Source organism: Corvus kubaryi, unplaced genomic scaffold, assembly GCF_017639235.1.
Source record: "Corvus kubaryi isolate FWS band 111438036 unplaced genomic scaffold, C.kubaryi_AGA036_p1.0 37398, whole genome shotgun sequence".
Lineage (NCBI taxonomy): Eukaryota > Metazoa > Chordata > Aves > Passeriformes > Corvidae > Corvus > Corvus kubaryi.
Genome location: NW_024581137.1, coordinates 52,776,526 through 52,792,371, shown reverse-complemented (window position 1 = coordinate 52,792,371; position 15,846 = coordinate 52,776,526). Strand labels below are relative to the sequence as shown.

Below are 15,846 nucleotides of genomic sequence, written 5' to 3'. Positions count from 1 at the left end.
TTCAATTGTACCCCATGTTTTCTGGAACTCCTGGGACACTCATGATGGCTGTTCTTAAATTTGGGGCAAGAAGAACTGAACTATGTGGCTTTTTTGAATCTGTATTCTCTCATTCCATGCTTTAGGATAGGATCTGAACTACAAAAATGGATACATGTGGACCTACTCTTGGGCAACTGGCTCAGAGTGGCCCTGCGTCAGCAAGGGGGTTGGACAAGGTGACCTCCAGATGTCCCTTCCAGCCAAAACAATTCAGTGAAGAATCAATTCCCTGTGTATAGTATATTTAATTATATAGTTATAGGTTTAATTCAAGGCAGGCATACTAGAAATATCCTGTTGTTGAACAGAGATAAGTATATAACTATTCTGAGGAAAATTAATAATTTTTACCTTTAATTTTGGTCTGTTGCTGGGCTCTTAGTGATTGTTTGCTCCATGTTTTGAAGCAGTGGTATCCACATTAAATGTGAAAACTGGTCATGTTTACTTTTTGAATGGGAGAGTGAAAAGGGATTTACTTCTTAAGGTCTGTGCTTAAAGTTTAAGTTCTAAAAATCTCTTAACTAACCTGTAGAATGTATTTCCTAAGGTAACAGGCAGCACTCTCAAAATGTGTTTTCACTCTTTTTCAGGTAATTGAGAATGGGCCCTCAACGATGCTGAGTCTACAATGGGAAGTGTCACACTTCGCTATTTCTGCTATGGGTGCCTCTTCACATCTGTGACCTGGACACTTCTGCTCTTTGTTTATTTCAACTTCAGTGAAGAGAACCAATCCTTCAAGAATGTGCCCATCAAGGGGCTGGAACCTCAGAGGCCATTTCCAAAAAAATTCTACCCCCGTTTTACACGGGGGCCAGTTAATATACCTGAATTGCAACAGAAAGAGAATAAGATAGGAAACTCTTTTGGAAATCATATCCAGGACCCAGTTAAGGGGGAGACAGAATTCTCTCCTGAAATGGGTAAGTAGTTTTCAGTGTTGGTGACAAACTCAGTAAAACAACAGAAGAAATGAGATAGTGTTCTGTAAAAAAAAATCACAAGGGAAAGTGTATAATGAAGAAATTTTGTTAGTTAAAATACAGGTGGCACTCGTGGCTCTTTTCATTAGGAATTACTTAAAATTTATTCTATAGCGCTTAATCCAAACTACACTCTTTCTAGCATTTGCATCTATGCTGGGTCAGTGCTAATGAGGACTGGGTTATAGCACAAGTCTGCCCTTGATGAACTAAATCTTGCTTTTGGAAGGTTCAGTGTGTGCTTGGTTCGTATCTTACTCCTGTATTAATTGGACTCAAATACATAAGCTTTAATTAGCTACAGAAAAACTACTTACATGCAGTAATTAAAAATAGTTTGATATCAATAAACAATAAAGAGGACCCATTGATTTGGAGAATGTGCTTGGAGTATGACTTAATCTATAAGAAATGCATGTAGGACAAACTTAAAATGCGAGGTTGAGATGACAATGGTTAGAGCCAAATCCTACTTCCTTTGTACCAGAAAAGGTCTGTATGTTTCACTAGAGTATGTTTCATCAGTGAGGTGATTTAGTTCTGCGTTCCAAATTAAAATGCTTTTTGTATTCAAGTGCTTACAGCATATTCACTGCTGTTTTTAGATGTGCAAACAGGCATATTGTGTACTGGCTTAAAACTTGATTTGAGTCTGGAGGCAGAAGCTGGGTGTTATGGCAGAGTGTTGGGGTGTTGGTTTCTGCTGCTGCTTTGGGAAATACAGCACAGAAACCTTCATAGCCAGAGTTTAATGCTCAGATCTCAGTGAAGTCCACTGTCACGAGTGTGGATGAATGGTGAATCATGAGCTTCGTGAGTTTATAGAACTTAACCAAACTTCACTTTCTGAGTTGGTCATTAGACTTGTGTGGATATGTTAGAAAAATGGCAGTTCATGTTGCCCTGTGGCATTATAAGTGTTTATCAGTTCACTGCAAAAAGCCTGAGCACCAAGCGAGGTGAAGGCCAGTCCAGAGGTGGCCATTTCTTTTCAACTCTTCAGTACGGGCCAGGAAAGAAATGGAGCTTTTTAACTGAGGAGTCCTTTGATCTTCAAATCAAATGCCTGGTTTGGTTGGTGAAAGCCAAGTGCCAGGATAAATCCTGTGTCAATCATCAGGAGGCAGCTCTTAAGATGAGGTGTTGTAGGAAAGGGCTTCCTGTCTGTCTAGGTTAGGACAGTGATAAACATGCAAAGCCAAAAAAAAAAAAAAAAGGAAGTTGGTGTATGATAGTCAAAATCAAACTGTCATCTGGTAGGTCAGTCTATCTTTTTTTTTTTTCATTAATCTGTGAGAACCATGTAACACTGCTGAAGTAAAGCCTAAGCTGAGGTTTTGATTGCAAATGCCTTGTTTTCCAAGGGTTTCTGTCTGCTCTTTGAACTGAAATTTTTCAGGCCTTTTGCATGCATTTGATACTGTTCTTCATGAGAAGGTTTTAAAAATATTAGAACCCTTAAATATATTAATAAGATCAGAAAAATGTAGTTAGTGGTTGACTATGGATGGATTGTAGAATGAAACATTTGGGGTGTGTTTTAAGTGCATGCTTAGTATGAAGAAAACATTTTAAGGTGACCACAGCACACTGTGCCACTGATTATGCCAGAATGACGGAGCTGGGTGTCTGAACTGACCAGCTGACGACCTTCCTTTGGGAATGGATGTGGTTCATAGGAGGACTGACTGACCCCTTCAGGCTGCTGGTGCTGGGGGAGTGACACTGCCTCTGTAAAGAGACCTCATTCCTACCCCCACGATGCAGCTCATCCGCAGTGGGAGCACTCACCCATCAGCAGGACAGCCAGTCACGAGACAATCTGTGGGTGTGTCCCGTGTATCTCACAGATATCACAGCCCAGCGCTTCCCACTTGGTCCTGCACAAATGTCAGGGCATTTACTCTTGAGCTGTTTGATAGTGCAGCTGCATTGCCATTGCTGAGCTCAGGACTGAGAGCCACAGGGTGGTAAATGTAAATGGTGGGAATGTGGATGCATGGAATTCCCTCCAGAAGGTCACCTGATACCTGTAGGTAGACTTTGTAATTGAGACACAGCTGTGCTCTGAAGGCCCAGATGAATTACTTGTTTTGAAGCTTTTTTCCATTTCAAACTTTAAAAATTAATTCTCTTTTGTGTTTAACCCAACTAATTTTCTCCAGGCTCAAGATCAGCTGGCTTTTGCATAGCTGATGAAAACTGGAGAACATGAGGTGTGGAGACAGGCTGAGAGGATTGAGTTTATTCTGCCTCAGAGAGAATGCTGAGGGGTGAGATTTTATTGCTGTCAGCAGCAGCTGAGTGGGAGGCTGTAGGAAGATGGAGGCAGACTCCTTCCATAGTGCATGGGATTCTGATAAGAAATTGGAGCGAGGGGATTTCAGTTATGGAAGAGGAAAAACATTTTCAGTGTGATGGTGGTCAAATGCTTGAACAGGGAAATAAGAGCTTGTAGAATCTCCATCTTTGGAGATACTGAAGGCTTTCAAAACTCAACTGCACTGGTCCTGAGCAACCTGATCTAGCTGGATCTGCTTTTGGGAAGGAGATTAGACCAGGTATCCGTTTCAATCTGAATTATTCTGAGAAGGCATGGAACATTTTCCTGGATATATGGTAGCATTAATGAGGAACCTTCTTGTTTTCTGCAGATTTTGAATGATATGGAGATGATGGGTAGGGTGGAAAGAGATAACTGACGTGATCCTTGCTCACTTCTTGTACTGAGATTTCAGTGAAATTGCCTGTGTAGCTTGAAAATAACTGAAGAGAAAGCATTTCATTCTGTGCAGCCAGCTGAATAGAGACAATAAAAAATAATCACTCTCCTGCCTATATTGTTGTAGAAGTGGCTGGAGGCACAGGTGGTGGCAGACACCAGCTGTCTTTCCCTCATAGAGTTGTGTGAAGCACCACACTGGTTTGGTTCTATTCACACTGGTAAGTACGTGGCTCAGTGAGAGAAGCCTGTGGCACCGAGTCAAGGCAGGCAGGATGGCATTGAAAATTTCATCTTGGCTTATAGCAGTACATTTCCTGATACCAACTTCTTCTGCCATGCGTAGTAACAGTTGCCACTTCTGTTAAAATAATCAATGAACAGCAGCTCTGGTGGTGTTTTACTTGCTGTCAAAGTCCCAGGTGAGATAAAAAAAAGTTTACAGTTCTTGCGTAGCTATTTTTATTGCCACAGACTTCAGAACTGCATGAAATTTGAGCTGCTATTGTGAGGTTTTTCTACCATTCTAAATGTATTTCCTCTCTCAAAAATCCCATTACAGACCTGTCACCTGTAGGGATAGATGCTGATTCATTGTATGCCAAACTCTATCCTCTGTTGCTTGTTTGATGTTGGTTTTAGCTGGTGCTGTGAATTAGAGGCCATGTGAGTGAAGGGAGGCAATAAACACGGTGGAGCCAGCAGTCTTTGGAGAAGGATTTAACTTTATTAACAGCTGCTAAGTGCTGCCTGTTTGTGGGAGGGAGCAGAAATAGTTGCACAAATACACACTTCGCAAAACCAGAGGGGTTTTTAAGAATATAATGGACTTCAGAAGAGGTTAAAGTGTAAGTTTCAATCCTTGATTTCTTTCAAATGGTGTTTTTGAGACTGTTAGCTGATCTAGGCGTGTTACTTTTGCAGGAATGATTTTTAATGAAGAAGATCAGGAAGTGAGAGACTTGGGCTATCAGAAGCATGCTTTCAATATGCTTATCAGCAATCGACTGGGATACCACAGGGAGGTGCCTGATACAAGAGATGCAAAGTAGGTGCTGAATTTTGGAGAGAATGTGGTATAGTTTCATGTGCTCAATGGCTTGTTACACCTGATGTAGTGTTTAATATTTTTGGTATAACGTTTCTGTCATACACTGTTTCATCTTCATGTGTTGCTGAAGGCAGATTTTTCAACTATTTAACAGGAGTGCTTGAGGCTAGAGTTTTTATTCTTTGGTCTTTTCCGTCTTTTTTGACTGAATATTGTTTCTGGAGAGCTGATTTTTTTTTTATCAACTGCTAAAGGTACATGATAGATTGTGCACTGCTCTGAATATTTTCTATTAAAGAGCAGATATTTTTCTATAATCTATCTGGTGCATGTAATGAGGGGAACAACTCACCTCTGTAGCAACAATAAGTCCCAACACTGAAAAATAAATAAACCTGCGTCTGTTTTTCTACTGGTTTCTCTGGTCTGGGTAAATGTAATGAATTGTACTTGCTGATATGTCTCTCCCAGAACTGAGCTCATTCAGAATAAATGAAAGCTTTTCTTCTATACTTTCAGGTTTTCATTTATATTTTATGTTTATTGGATCCCCCAGCCTGGCACCTTCATATGGCATTAATTGGTGATACTGTGCCCTATTAGAAGTAAGGACAGGCTTTGAAAATAAGAAGAAATAATGATCTTTTGCTTTGAGTGGGATTCAGCTTGCAGATTAAGATGCTTAGATAACTGCTTGTTAGTCAGTTGTTTCTGCTTTTATTATAATTAGCAGAGATCCAGTCAGTGCAGTTAATGAAGCATGCAGAGCTCTTCAGCTGACAAAACACACTTGACAGCCTTAGGGTGAGCTGAACACCATTTAGACTGCACTGACAGCAGTGACTAGACTTAAGTGTCTTAATCTGCCCTCTGAATCCCAGCCTTGGTTGTGTAAATAGGTTTTTAGCACCAGTGGAAGTTTTCTGGGTATCCAACTTGTCTCCAGAAGCTGGCCAATAAAGCTACGGTATTTTTGTGGGCCTCATGTCATATTTGTGCTTCTTGTACATGTCTGAGCTACCTCATGGAACTAGACAGTGTTTTGACAGCTGAAACAAGCCCTCACTATCTTCTGTTCTCTGTCTTGAGGATCTCTGGTTCTTCCCACCTCAGTCCATGATATCCTCTGTAACACAAGCAGCAATGTTAACTTTGAGTCTGTATTATGTGGAGAGTAACTTACTATGCTGAGCCCGCTGTAGCTGTTACATGTCTGGGCTCGTTATGTTCACGTTAGGGGTTCCTCCTACACATTTAATGTTTGCTTGTTATTTATGAAGTTTCAGCAATGACCCAGCTCTGTGGAAACCCCTCTGTAAATAGTGATGACGACTCTATTCCTGTTTGTAGATGCAGAACGAAGTCCTACCCTGCTGATCTGCCCTCTGCCAGTGTCGTGATCTGTTTCTACAATGAGGCACTCTCAGCCCTGCTCCGCACAGTGCACAGCGTCCTAGACCGCACCCCTGCTCACCTCCTGCACGAAATCATTCTGGTGGATGACAACAGTGAATTGGGTGAGAGACCCTTTCAGGAATGTTAACTTCTGGGCCTTCCTGTGCTTTATTGACTGATCAAAATAAATAGTGGAAGTTGTGATGCAAAACCAATTTGTACTGCAGCCCATCTCCAGAAAGTGCCAGCCAGTAGGGATGTGTGGTGTCCTGAGATGCCCAAGGTGGCATCCTCTTTGCCACTAGTGCCATTTTACTGATGAGCTTTGTATCATACCGGCTTCAACATTCAAAATCAGGTTTTGAAGCTACTAATCACAGACTCAAAGAATGTTAGGGGGCTGGAAGGGACCTTAAAGATCATCCAGTTCCAACCCCTGCTGCCATGGGCAGGGGCACCTCCTGCTAGACCAGATTGCTCAAGGCCCTATTCAACCTGGCCTTGAATGCTTCCAGGGATGGGACATCCACAACCTCCCTGAGCAACCTGTTCCAGTGTCTCACAACCCTCACAGAATAGAATTTCTAACTATAGAGTATCTAACCTAAATTCCCTTTCTTTCACTTTGTACCAATTACTCCTTTTGCTGTCACTCCAGTTGCTGATGATGAGTCCCTCCCCAGCTTCCCTGTAGGGTTCCTTCAGATATAGGAAGGTTGCAATGAGGTCTCCACAAAACCTTCTCTTCTCCAGGCTGAACAGCCCCAACTTTCCCCTGCTTTCACAAGGGAGGTGCTCCGCTCCTCTTATGCCCGGTCTTGCACACAGTGATGAGTGGAGGTCATGAAGCAGTTGTTTATCGTTTGGGTTTTCTTAGCAGTTCTTGCTTGGGCTGCTCAGGTGCTCAGAGCAGATGACAGAGAGGCCACTACTCGCGGTGAATGCATCTGAAAGGCGCTGGAGGCACACGGACACACCCGGCTGCAGGCTTGTGGATGGGTTGCTGTGCCACTATGGAAACAGTGCCGTGTTTTGTACTTGCTCAGCGTCTCGGACCAGCAGCGTGCTGGGGCCGGAGCTCAGCGTGGCCGGGAGGGCTCTGCGTGGCTCTCGAACAGCCTCTTGTGGCCACCCCAGCAGCGGCTGTCCTGCCTCTGGGAGCAGCCTCTGCTCCCGCAGGCACGCAGGGGCCCTGGAAGGGTAGACCCTGCAGAGTTGCTTTGCTCCTGTTGAAGGATTGCTGCTTTTTCTCTCGATCGACAGACAAGGTAAAGACAGACACACAATTCAAGCGTGGCCCTCCAAAAGCTCTTCATTTTGGCCCTTCAAATGCCTGGTGAGGAATGTGTTAGTATAGCAGTTCTTGCCAGCAGGACTCTGCAAGTTCCCTGCTCACATCTATACAAGTCCACAATTTTTTGCATTTTAAAAATGACTTTTAGATTGTATTTTTATTTAATATATGTAATTTTAGCTCCCTTGGTCTCATTGTTTGGCTTCTGGTTTAAGGTCTCACTGGCTCTAAGAGACTGGTTAGGTATGTCTGCTGTAGAATGGCATTCTCTTGTTATGCTGGAAGTTGATTTCTCTGAGGTCAGATCAAATGTCGAGATACAAGAGATAGCAAAGATCAAACACTCTTCCTTGCTAAGATAAGAATGTGTAATATTTAAAAGCTTGTTTTGTTTTGTGTTTTGGGAACATATGCCTTTCTATGAAGTGTCTTGTGCAATTTGTTTTGTATTCAGAACTTGCCTTACTTCAAAACTCGGTCTTTTGAATGTGAGGATGCATTTGATTGATGCCTGTGTTGAGGCAGTAATACCATCACTCTTCTGGCCTGTTGTTAAATTGAAGCAATTAGCAAAGTTGCTAATTTGAACCAAATTAAGTTCAAAACATTCAAGTAGTTATTTTTGTCTTTCTGACTTCAAATGGACTTGTTCTGAAGCCAAAGGCAGAAGGAGGTATTGTTTACACACAGAATTATTGCTCTTGATGCTAAGGATCCTATATTTTTACTGCTGCTTAGTTTTAAGGGATGGATTCTTATAGCAGAAGAATGGCAAAGATGGTTTGGGGTCTGAGGAAACGGATAAAAACTTTGGCTGTGCTATAGATCTCATGAGCTTGGGCAGATTGCTTGATCTTTATGCCCCTTTGTTTTGTTTTTTAATTAATTTTCCTTCCATTGCCTGCTTTCTGAAGTGGTGTTTTGGGTCAAATTCTCTCTAATTCTTCACTTGTAAATATGGGAACTGTGCTACACATCTGTGCTGTTGTGCAAACCTTGGACCATTGCACCTAATTTTGCCGCAGAAAGCTTCTTAGACTCAATCATCAACAGTCTTACTAGCTGAGCAGGAATTGCCGTGGCTCAGCTGAGCCCACTGTTGTATTTTTTTTCCATTCCCTGAAAGGCAGGATTTCTTTTTCTGATATAGCCTCTTTCTCCCTGATTTAGCCTTAACCTGTTATGGAAAAGCCTGAGGATGTGTTTTGAAGGCTGTTGCTGGAGGCATTCTTCTCTGTAGGAGAGATTGAAGAACAGAAAAGGAGCCAATTGTCTGCAACTCAGTACTTAAAAATAGTTTAAAATAATAACACTCCAGATTCCCATCCCAGGTCCCATTTTGCCTTTGTTGCGTAGATGTGGAGGAAGGTAATGCCTAAAGTAATTTTTGAAGACTGGCTAAAGGGGAGCAATTCTCTCCTTGGAGCAAAATTTCTCAGACAGGCTATATTGAAGCAATTTTTTGGGTTATATCAGAAGTAATCAGTGTTCCCAGTGGACATGAGGGCAGCACGCAAAAACCCATCAACAACAAAATTCCCAAAACTTCATAGTGAGACAAATCTGCCTGTTGAGGATGATCTGTGATACGGGCACAGTTGCTAGCAGAGTGCCATTTTGTGTGGATCAAAACTCTACTGCCTCTTACGTTCTGCTGCTCAAGCTCGTGTTGTGGACCTGGTTTAGCTCCTGATATGGATGTGACATCTTTTCCCCTTTTTATTTATTTATATTTAAAATTTTTTGTTTTGTTTTCAGAAGTTTGCAGTTGCAAAACTCTTTCCTTGTTTATTTGCCTCGTCTGCTGTAAGAGCTGAGTTTGATAACTGAGCTTTTCTGCTTTGTGCTGGCCCATTGTTTCTGCAGGTGTATGCTGTTCTTCTCTTGCTAAAATGAATCAGGTGAAGAATGACTCAAACACTATTTTATTTTACGTTTGCAAATGTGTCTGTCATGCTTGCTTGGATATCTCATTTGGGTAGCACCTTAGAGACTATTTCATCAATTTTCTAGGAGACTGCTCCTGCCTGAAAGTTCTTATTCCTCCTTAAGGTTATAGCTCTGACTTCCACATATATTCCATTGGCATTTAATCTTGTTAACAACAACTTTAATGTTTGAGCTGACATTCATCAGAATGATGTTTATTTTGGCATATTCTCTGATGAAAGTCTGTCTGCCTCTCTATACCAAGGTTCTTTATGAAGTCTCAGTTGGTTTTTGTTTTTCTTTCTCATTTTATATTCCTCTTTATATCTTCATAAGCTTATTAACTTATGCTTTTCCATTACTTCAGTCTTTATGTGTCTATCTTCTCTTCAGTAGTCCCGCTCTAATGTTAGAAACCACTGACCTTGGGTGAAAGAAGTATTGTTACTCTTAAAATTGCCATTGATGTTAGCTAAGTTACAGTAGTGCTACAGTAGTGCCTATAGACTTCAGTGAACTCTGTACTCCTTCAAAAGCACAGGCTTGCCGGCAGAATCTTTGATCCTTTTGGGTTTTCGTAAAGCCACCAGCTGTGAGTGAGTTGTACTTTGTATCTGTTGTTCTGTCAGTTAAGCAGGTACAGATAATATAAGGTGTCTTCATGCTTCTTCTGAAAGGTGTCAGCATTTGTTTTCCTGTATGGAATGCAGTAATTGAAGTCATTTGCCTGTGTGAAACGTTTATTGTTGCATCTGTTGCAAATGCCAGTTGACAGGAGAAGGATTTGGAAATGTGTTTCTTTGAACAGCACTGTTTTTTGAGTCTAGTAGTTCCAGTTAACATGAGTAATGTGCTAAAGGCATTGGAGGGGAAGTGTAGGATGTGGGATGACTGACTGTCCTTATGATACTCCTGGTTTGATGCTGTGCTTTGTCAGGGTAACTTTTTGATCAAGATTTTGGCCATTTTTGATTTAAATGTCTTGGGACTTTAAACAAAGCTTTCAGAATTTCTGGCCTGTTGTTGAACTTCTGTTTTCCTTTTCTCAGCTGACTTGAAAAAAGACTTGAGTGAATATGTTAAAACTCAGCTTCCCAAAACCACAAAATTGGTAAGAAATGAGAAGAGGGAAGGCTTGATTAGAGGAAGGATGATTGGAGCCTCTCATGCCACAGGTACCCTTGCTTATTTCTCTTTTCCTTGCATACTTTGGCAGTAAGTTCATTGGGTGACTTCTCTTTTTGTAGTGCAGCTTTTCAGATGTTGAATGTTTGACCTGTGGTTACTTTAGCCCCCTGCAGGGGCTCTGCTTGTCATGCCACACTTTAAGCTACACAACTTAGCATTGTCCCATGTCTTTTTTCCCCTGCACTATCTCAAATGATAACTGCAAATTTGGGTTCAAATTTGAGTGGTTTTTAAACCTTGAGACATTTTGAGTGTCTCAGCTGTTCATTATTTTCTTTTTTTTCCTGGAGACATTTGCTTTCAATAAAATGAGGTACTTTTTTAGACTGGGTAAGTGAAATTGTGAAACAAAATCAGTATCGTGATCTAAAAAAGTAACTTGTTTTATTGAAAGTTACTAACACAATTTATCATCATCCCAGATCTTCCCCTGCACTATCTCAAACAATGACTGCAGTGTTAGTGAGACAATGTAGAATTTTCCCTATTCTTGCCCTCAAAGAATGTTGTCTCAGGAGCATCTCCATGTGGTCAAGATACTGTAGTTACAGAATATTTTTTGCATGTTTTTTGTGCAAACTTTTGGTCTAAAATGAAATCTGCTCCCTTTTAAGGTACGCTAATCTGGTTTCTAGTTCTCAAATCTAATAGCAATTTTTCTTGTATAAGCTCTTCTGTTGCAGTGAGTGTTAGTTGGGAAAACCAGTATTTGGTGTTTATAAACAACCTTTACCAGAATGTGCTTTCAGTTAAATTCTTTGGCATCTGAGAAAGTGTGTGCTACTTTCTTAAATAATTTTGAGTGGCAGATGAGTCTCTTAATTGGTGTTTACTCATTAGCGTTGTAATGGTATAATCCAGGGAGAAGATTCTGCTTGCATTTTCCAAGCTGTGCTAAAATTCATTTCAGTCAGTGCAATTTAAAATAATTTGACTGCTCTTTTGAACTGCTAGAGTTCCATCCCCATGCCCAGTCAATACTGTCTGTGGGGTGACTTGTTATATTTGCATGTTCTGGAGTTGTTTTCTTTAAAGCTGTTTCCCATCTCTTCCACGTTATTGTAGTGTTAAATAAATTTTATGTTGTGTCATAAAGATGCTGATGCCTTTTTAGACCAACTGAGCAGGAGGGTGTGTCATAGATCAAACTGTTCCTACTGACTGTGGCAGGCAATCTCCACGTAAATTGACGAGTATTGCTTTGTTGAATGCGCGTGTGTTTGCACTTAATTGCATGTTTGTGTTCCATGGCACCATGGATCTTTGTTTTGTGTGCTCTGCAGGGAAAGTGCTGGTGTTCCTGGACAGTCACTGCGAGGTGAACGAGATGTGGTTGCAGCCTCTGCTGACTCCCATCAGAGAGGATCGCAGGACTGTGGTGTGCCCTGTGATCGACATCATCAGTGCTGATACCCTCACTTACAGCTCCTCCCCTGTTGTGCGGGGGGGCTTTAACTGGGGCCTGCACTTCAAATGGGATCTTGTTCCTTTGTCAGAACTGGAAGGACCCGAGGGAGCCACTGCTCCAATCAAGTAAGGTTCCTCCTCTGTGGTGAGAAGCTTCGTGTAGTACAGGGATGAGCAGAAGCACTTTCTAAGCAGTAGGGAGTGTTCTCTGGCTGTGCGGGTTTAGGAGCAGATGGCTAACCTGTCAAACATCTGACTTGTTTATTTCACCCACAACTATTTCACTTTAATTTCTTGCATTTAATCATAAATTAGATATATCGGTTTTATTAGGTCATACTTCTAGAAAATGCTTATACAATAGCAGCTTTTGCTGAAGACAAAATTCTGAGGGAGCTTATGATAGTCTGTATTAAACCTGTCCAATAATTTCACTTTTGAGCTATGCATTGATGTTTGTTTCCAGTCTGCTGATGTGCTTGGCTTAATGACAATTTGGATGCTGCCTTTGTGGCAGGAATAGCCTGCATATCCCACTAATACGAGCTATATAATTTCTGTGATGAAATGCTAAAGAACTGCTAGATTGGGAAAATCTGTGTTTGTGGTAATAGCAATTTGTTTTTGCGGTCTTCTGAGAGTTGTTTTAAAACAAAAGTCTCAGTAAAGCTCAAAACTGGGATTTGAAAGTTACCTTCCTTATCTTTTAACCACTGATGGCTGTGTGACCTGTACAGAACTGGCAGTATCTGGCTCTAGTGGATGTGTGGCTGAGGTAAAGTGGTGTCAGCAGGCACCATTTTTTTAGGAGCAAACATGTATGGTACAGACACAAGACTAGAACTGTTCCAAGTGAATCCCTTCATGAAAAGAACCAGGCCTGCTACAGCAAAGGCAAGAAAGCTCATTGTTCTTTTCCTAGTTGCAGGTATCAATCTCAATACATAATTCAGGTTTGTCAGGTGGAGGAACTTCACCTTTTTTACAAACTGACTCCTTGTGGATAAAATTTGCCAACTGAATCAGGAATTGGGTGTGTTTTCCTTCGACTATAAATGAAGAGCATTTCAGGCTGGCACAAACAGTTCCAGCTCAAGGTTCTCTGCTATCATCTGACAGTTCTGCAGTTGGCCTTCCCATGACTCCTCATCCCAAAATTTTGCCTGAGAAGCCAGGAAACTTGCTAGGTTATTTAACAGTTTGACTGGCTTGTTTGGAGAGTGCCACTGTGGCAGTTTCTGAGCCTGGCAGGGAAAGACAGACTGAAATCATCTGAGTGGGGAATCAGCATCAAGTGTTAAAATCCTTATTCTGTTAAGAGCTATTCTCACATTTAATTTGGTTGGTGGCTGAAGGTTAACTGTTGCTGTGTTCAACACTGTTGTGGCATTCTTTCAACTCACTTTTATGAAAAAGTCCTATGCTAAAAAGACAGAGAACTTTGTAGTTAAAGCAAATGTAATAATCTGAAAAGATGACCTTTTCTGAGTATGAAAGTGATTTTTCCTACCTAAAGGTCTCTGCCTCCTTTGTAAAAGGAGCTAGATTGCTATTTAACCTTTGAAAATGGATTTCCATCCAACAGAAAGTATTGCATTTTAGAGACCTTCACAATGAAATATTTTGGTGTCAGAGTGGAAAAACTGAGAGCAACCTTTCAACCAAGGTATTAAGGTGACAGAAACTGTAGTAGAAATTTGTGTGAAAACAAGAAATGAAATCTTGACCTAGGTTTGGTTTCATCACAGAGTTTAATTTGCAAGGATGGTAAAAAGTTTTTTTCCAGCCCATTGGATGTTCCAACTACCATATCATGTTTTTATGTAGTGTTTTTACTCTTTTATACTCTTGTAGGTCATCCACATATGCCAGTGTTGTGATACAGTAGCGATTCAATCTAGAGACTGAACAGTGTGGATCATCTGCAGATTATTACATTCTAGTAACACACAGGCAAGGTGAAAAACTGGGAAATGCCAGAGGGACCATCTGTATAAATACACAAACTGTAAATAACTTGCCAGTAAACTGATAATTGAGTCAGTGATGAAACAAAGCTGCCTCTGGCGTTTGTTGTTCCTCTTTCTCTGTCCTATCCCTTTTCCTCAAGTTTACCAGGTAAAGAATTATGATTTATAGGTACTGGAACAATGGAAGATCACAAATATCACTTACAGATCTGCTTTTGAAAATGTTTTGAGACTAGAACTGATGCCTAGTGACTGGAGGATTTAAATTGTGTTATGTAGGTTTGTAAGTTTGGACTTTGGGACTAGCAGATTCAACAAAAATTACTGTTGTGGAGTTTTTTCCTCTCTCTAAAACAAAATGAACTTCTTTCCATGAACCTTTTTAGGTCACCTACCATGGCTGGAGGGCTGTTTGCCATGGATCGTGAGTACTTCAATGAGCTTGGGCAGTACGACAGTGGCATGGACATCTGGGGAGGAGAAAACCTGGAAATATCTTTTCGGGTAATCAGAGAATTTTCAACTCTGCAATTAAATGTTTGTGGCTTTTTGTTTGGTGGTGGAGTATTTCATAATACCTGTAAAGAAGCATAGGAAAGGGATAATCATGCAAGTTTTTGAAATTAGTTTATGAGCAATGTCTAATGAATTTCACAAGTGGATTAGGGATGTGTGGCTCACAGCAGTATTGCTAATATATAAGCTTAGTATGTTTCCTTAGACACCTATGGAGTTTTTTAGACACTTCAGTCTCCTTTCTGAGGACCTGGAAATGTAAAGGTTTCTGGAACTAAATTGAGAGGAGTAGAGGAGTCAGCTGGGTTGGAGAAATAATGAGAAAATCATAGTAAGATTTGAAAACGGTGCTGCATGGGGCTTCCTGTATTTTATCTCATCTTCCCTGTCACTCCATTGAAAGAAAACCAGCTTTTTGTGCTCAATGTCGTGCTTATCTCTTTACTTTTGTAAAATGGATTCATCAACAGGTTGGACAAGAGTCTGCCTGAAAATGATATGCTGTCATGACAGATATGAAAAGGGGATTAAAAAGTGAAGTTAGTATAAAAAAAACAAACCTAAAACCAGACACACAACCCCCAAAACTTTAGAGAAATCTGTCAATTAGAGAAATCAAGATTAGAGTTCAAAAATAAGAACTGGACTTCCTTACATTTGAGTGACTTTAAAGGAGTGTGTACTGAATAAATAAAATCTTTCGATTTTCAGTATAAATGTAATTATTAGATATCTGAGTAGAAGTGTCTGGAGTGTGAGGAGATCATTGTTGTTACCTTGTAATACACAGTTTCAATAAAAAGGGCATTGAAAAATTGGAGCATATTCAGAGAACTTAGAGTTTCTGGAAGTCCCCAGCTTCCTGGGGGAGAGTTGGAAAGAAGTTGAGTCTTTATCTTGTCTAGAAGGAGTTTTAAAAGTGACTTGATTATAAACTGCTAATGTGAGAAGATTTTCTGGAACTGGAGAACACAGTAGTCCAGCAAAGGGCTAATATTGGTAATTTTCTGGAAGATAAAGTTAAAAAAGAAATTTTAAAAAAAGAAATGGAAGTAGAGTGTACATAAAATGTAGATCTGTGGTGCCGCAAACAAAGACTCCTAAATGTAGCATCTGAATGGGAACAGTGTTTCTGAGGTCCCATATCTTAACAGAAACAAATAGCTCTGCCCAGTAAGTTTAGTTGAAAACTTAACTTACTTCGTTGAAAACTTAACTTACTTCGTTGAAAACTTAACTTACTTCGTTGAAAACTTAACTTACTTCGTTGAAAACTTAACTTACTTCGTTGAAAAGCTCTCCAGGCTCCCTGGATGCCAAAGACTGGTCTTTGTTATATGTCACAG

General features: G+C 40.6%; 1 protein-coding gene across 4 annotated transcripts in view; it reads left to right on the top strand.

Moving 5' to 3' along the window:
- Positions 1 to 15,846, top strand: part of GALNT11 (polypeptide N-acetylgalactosaminyltransferase 11) — a 48,060-nt gene that overhangs the window by 15,181 nt on the left and 17,033 nt on the right. For all 4 annotated transcript variants that reach the window (XM_042044215.1, XM_042044217.1, XM_042044216.1 and 1 more), the window contains exons 2-7: positions 636 to 968; positions 4,675 to 4,798; positions 6,152 to 6,318; positions 10,469 to 10,594; positions 11,891 to 12,140; positions 14,371 to 14,488. In XM_042044215.1, the coding sequence (XP_041900149.1) occupies positions 674 to 968; positions 4,675 to 4,798; positions 6,152 to 6,318; positions 10,469 to 10,594; positions 11,891 to 12,140; positions 14,371 to 14,488 (1,080 nt within the window). In that variant the 5' untranslated portion in view covers positions 636 to 673. The remainder of the gene's footprint in view (positions 1 to 635; positions 969 to 4,674; positions 4,799 to 6,151; positions 6,319 to 10,468; positions 10,595 to 11,890; positions 12,141 to 14,370; positions 14,489 to 15,846) is intronic.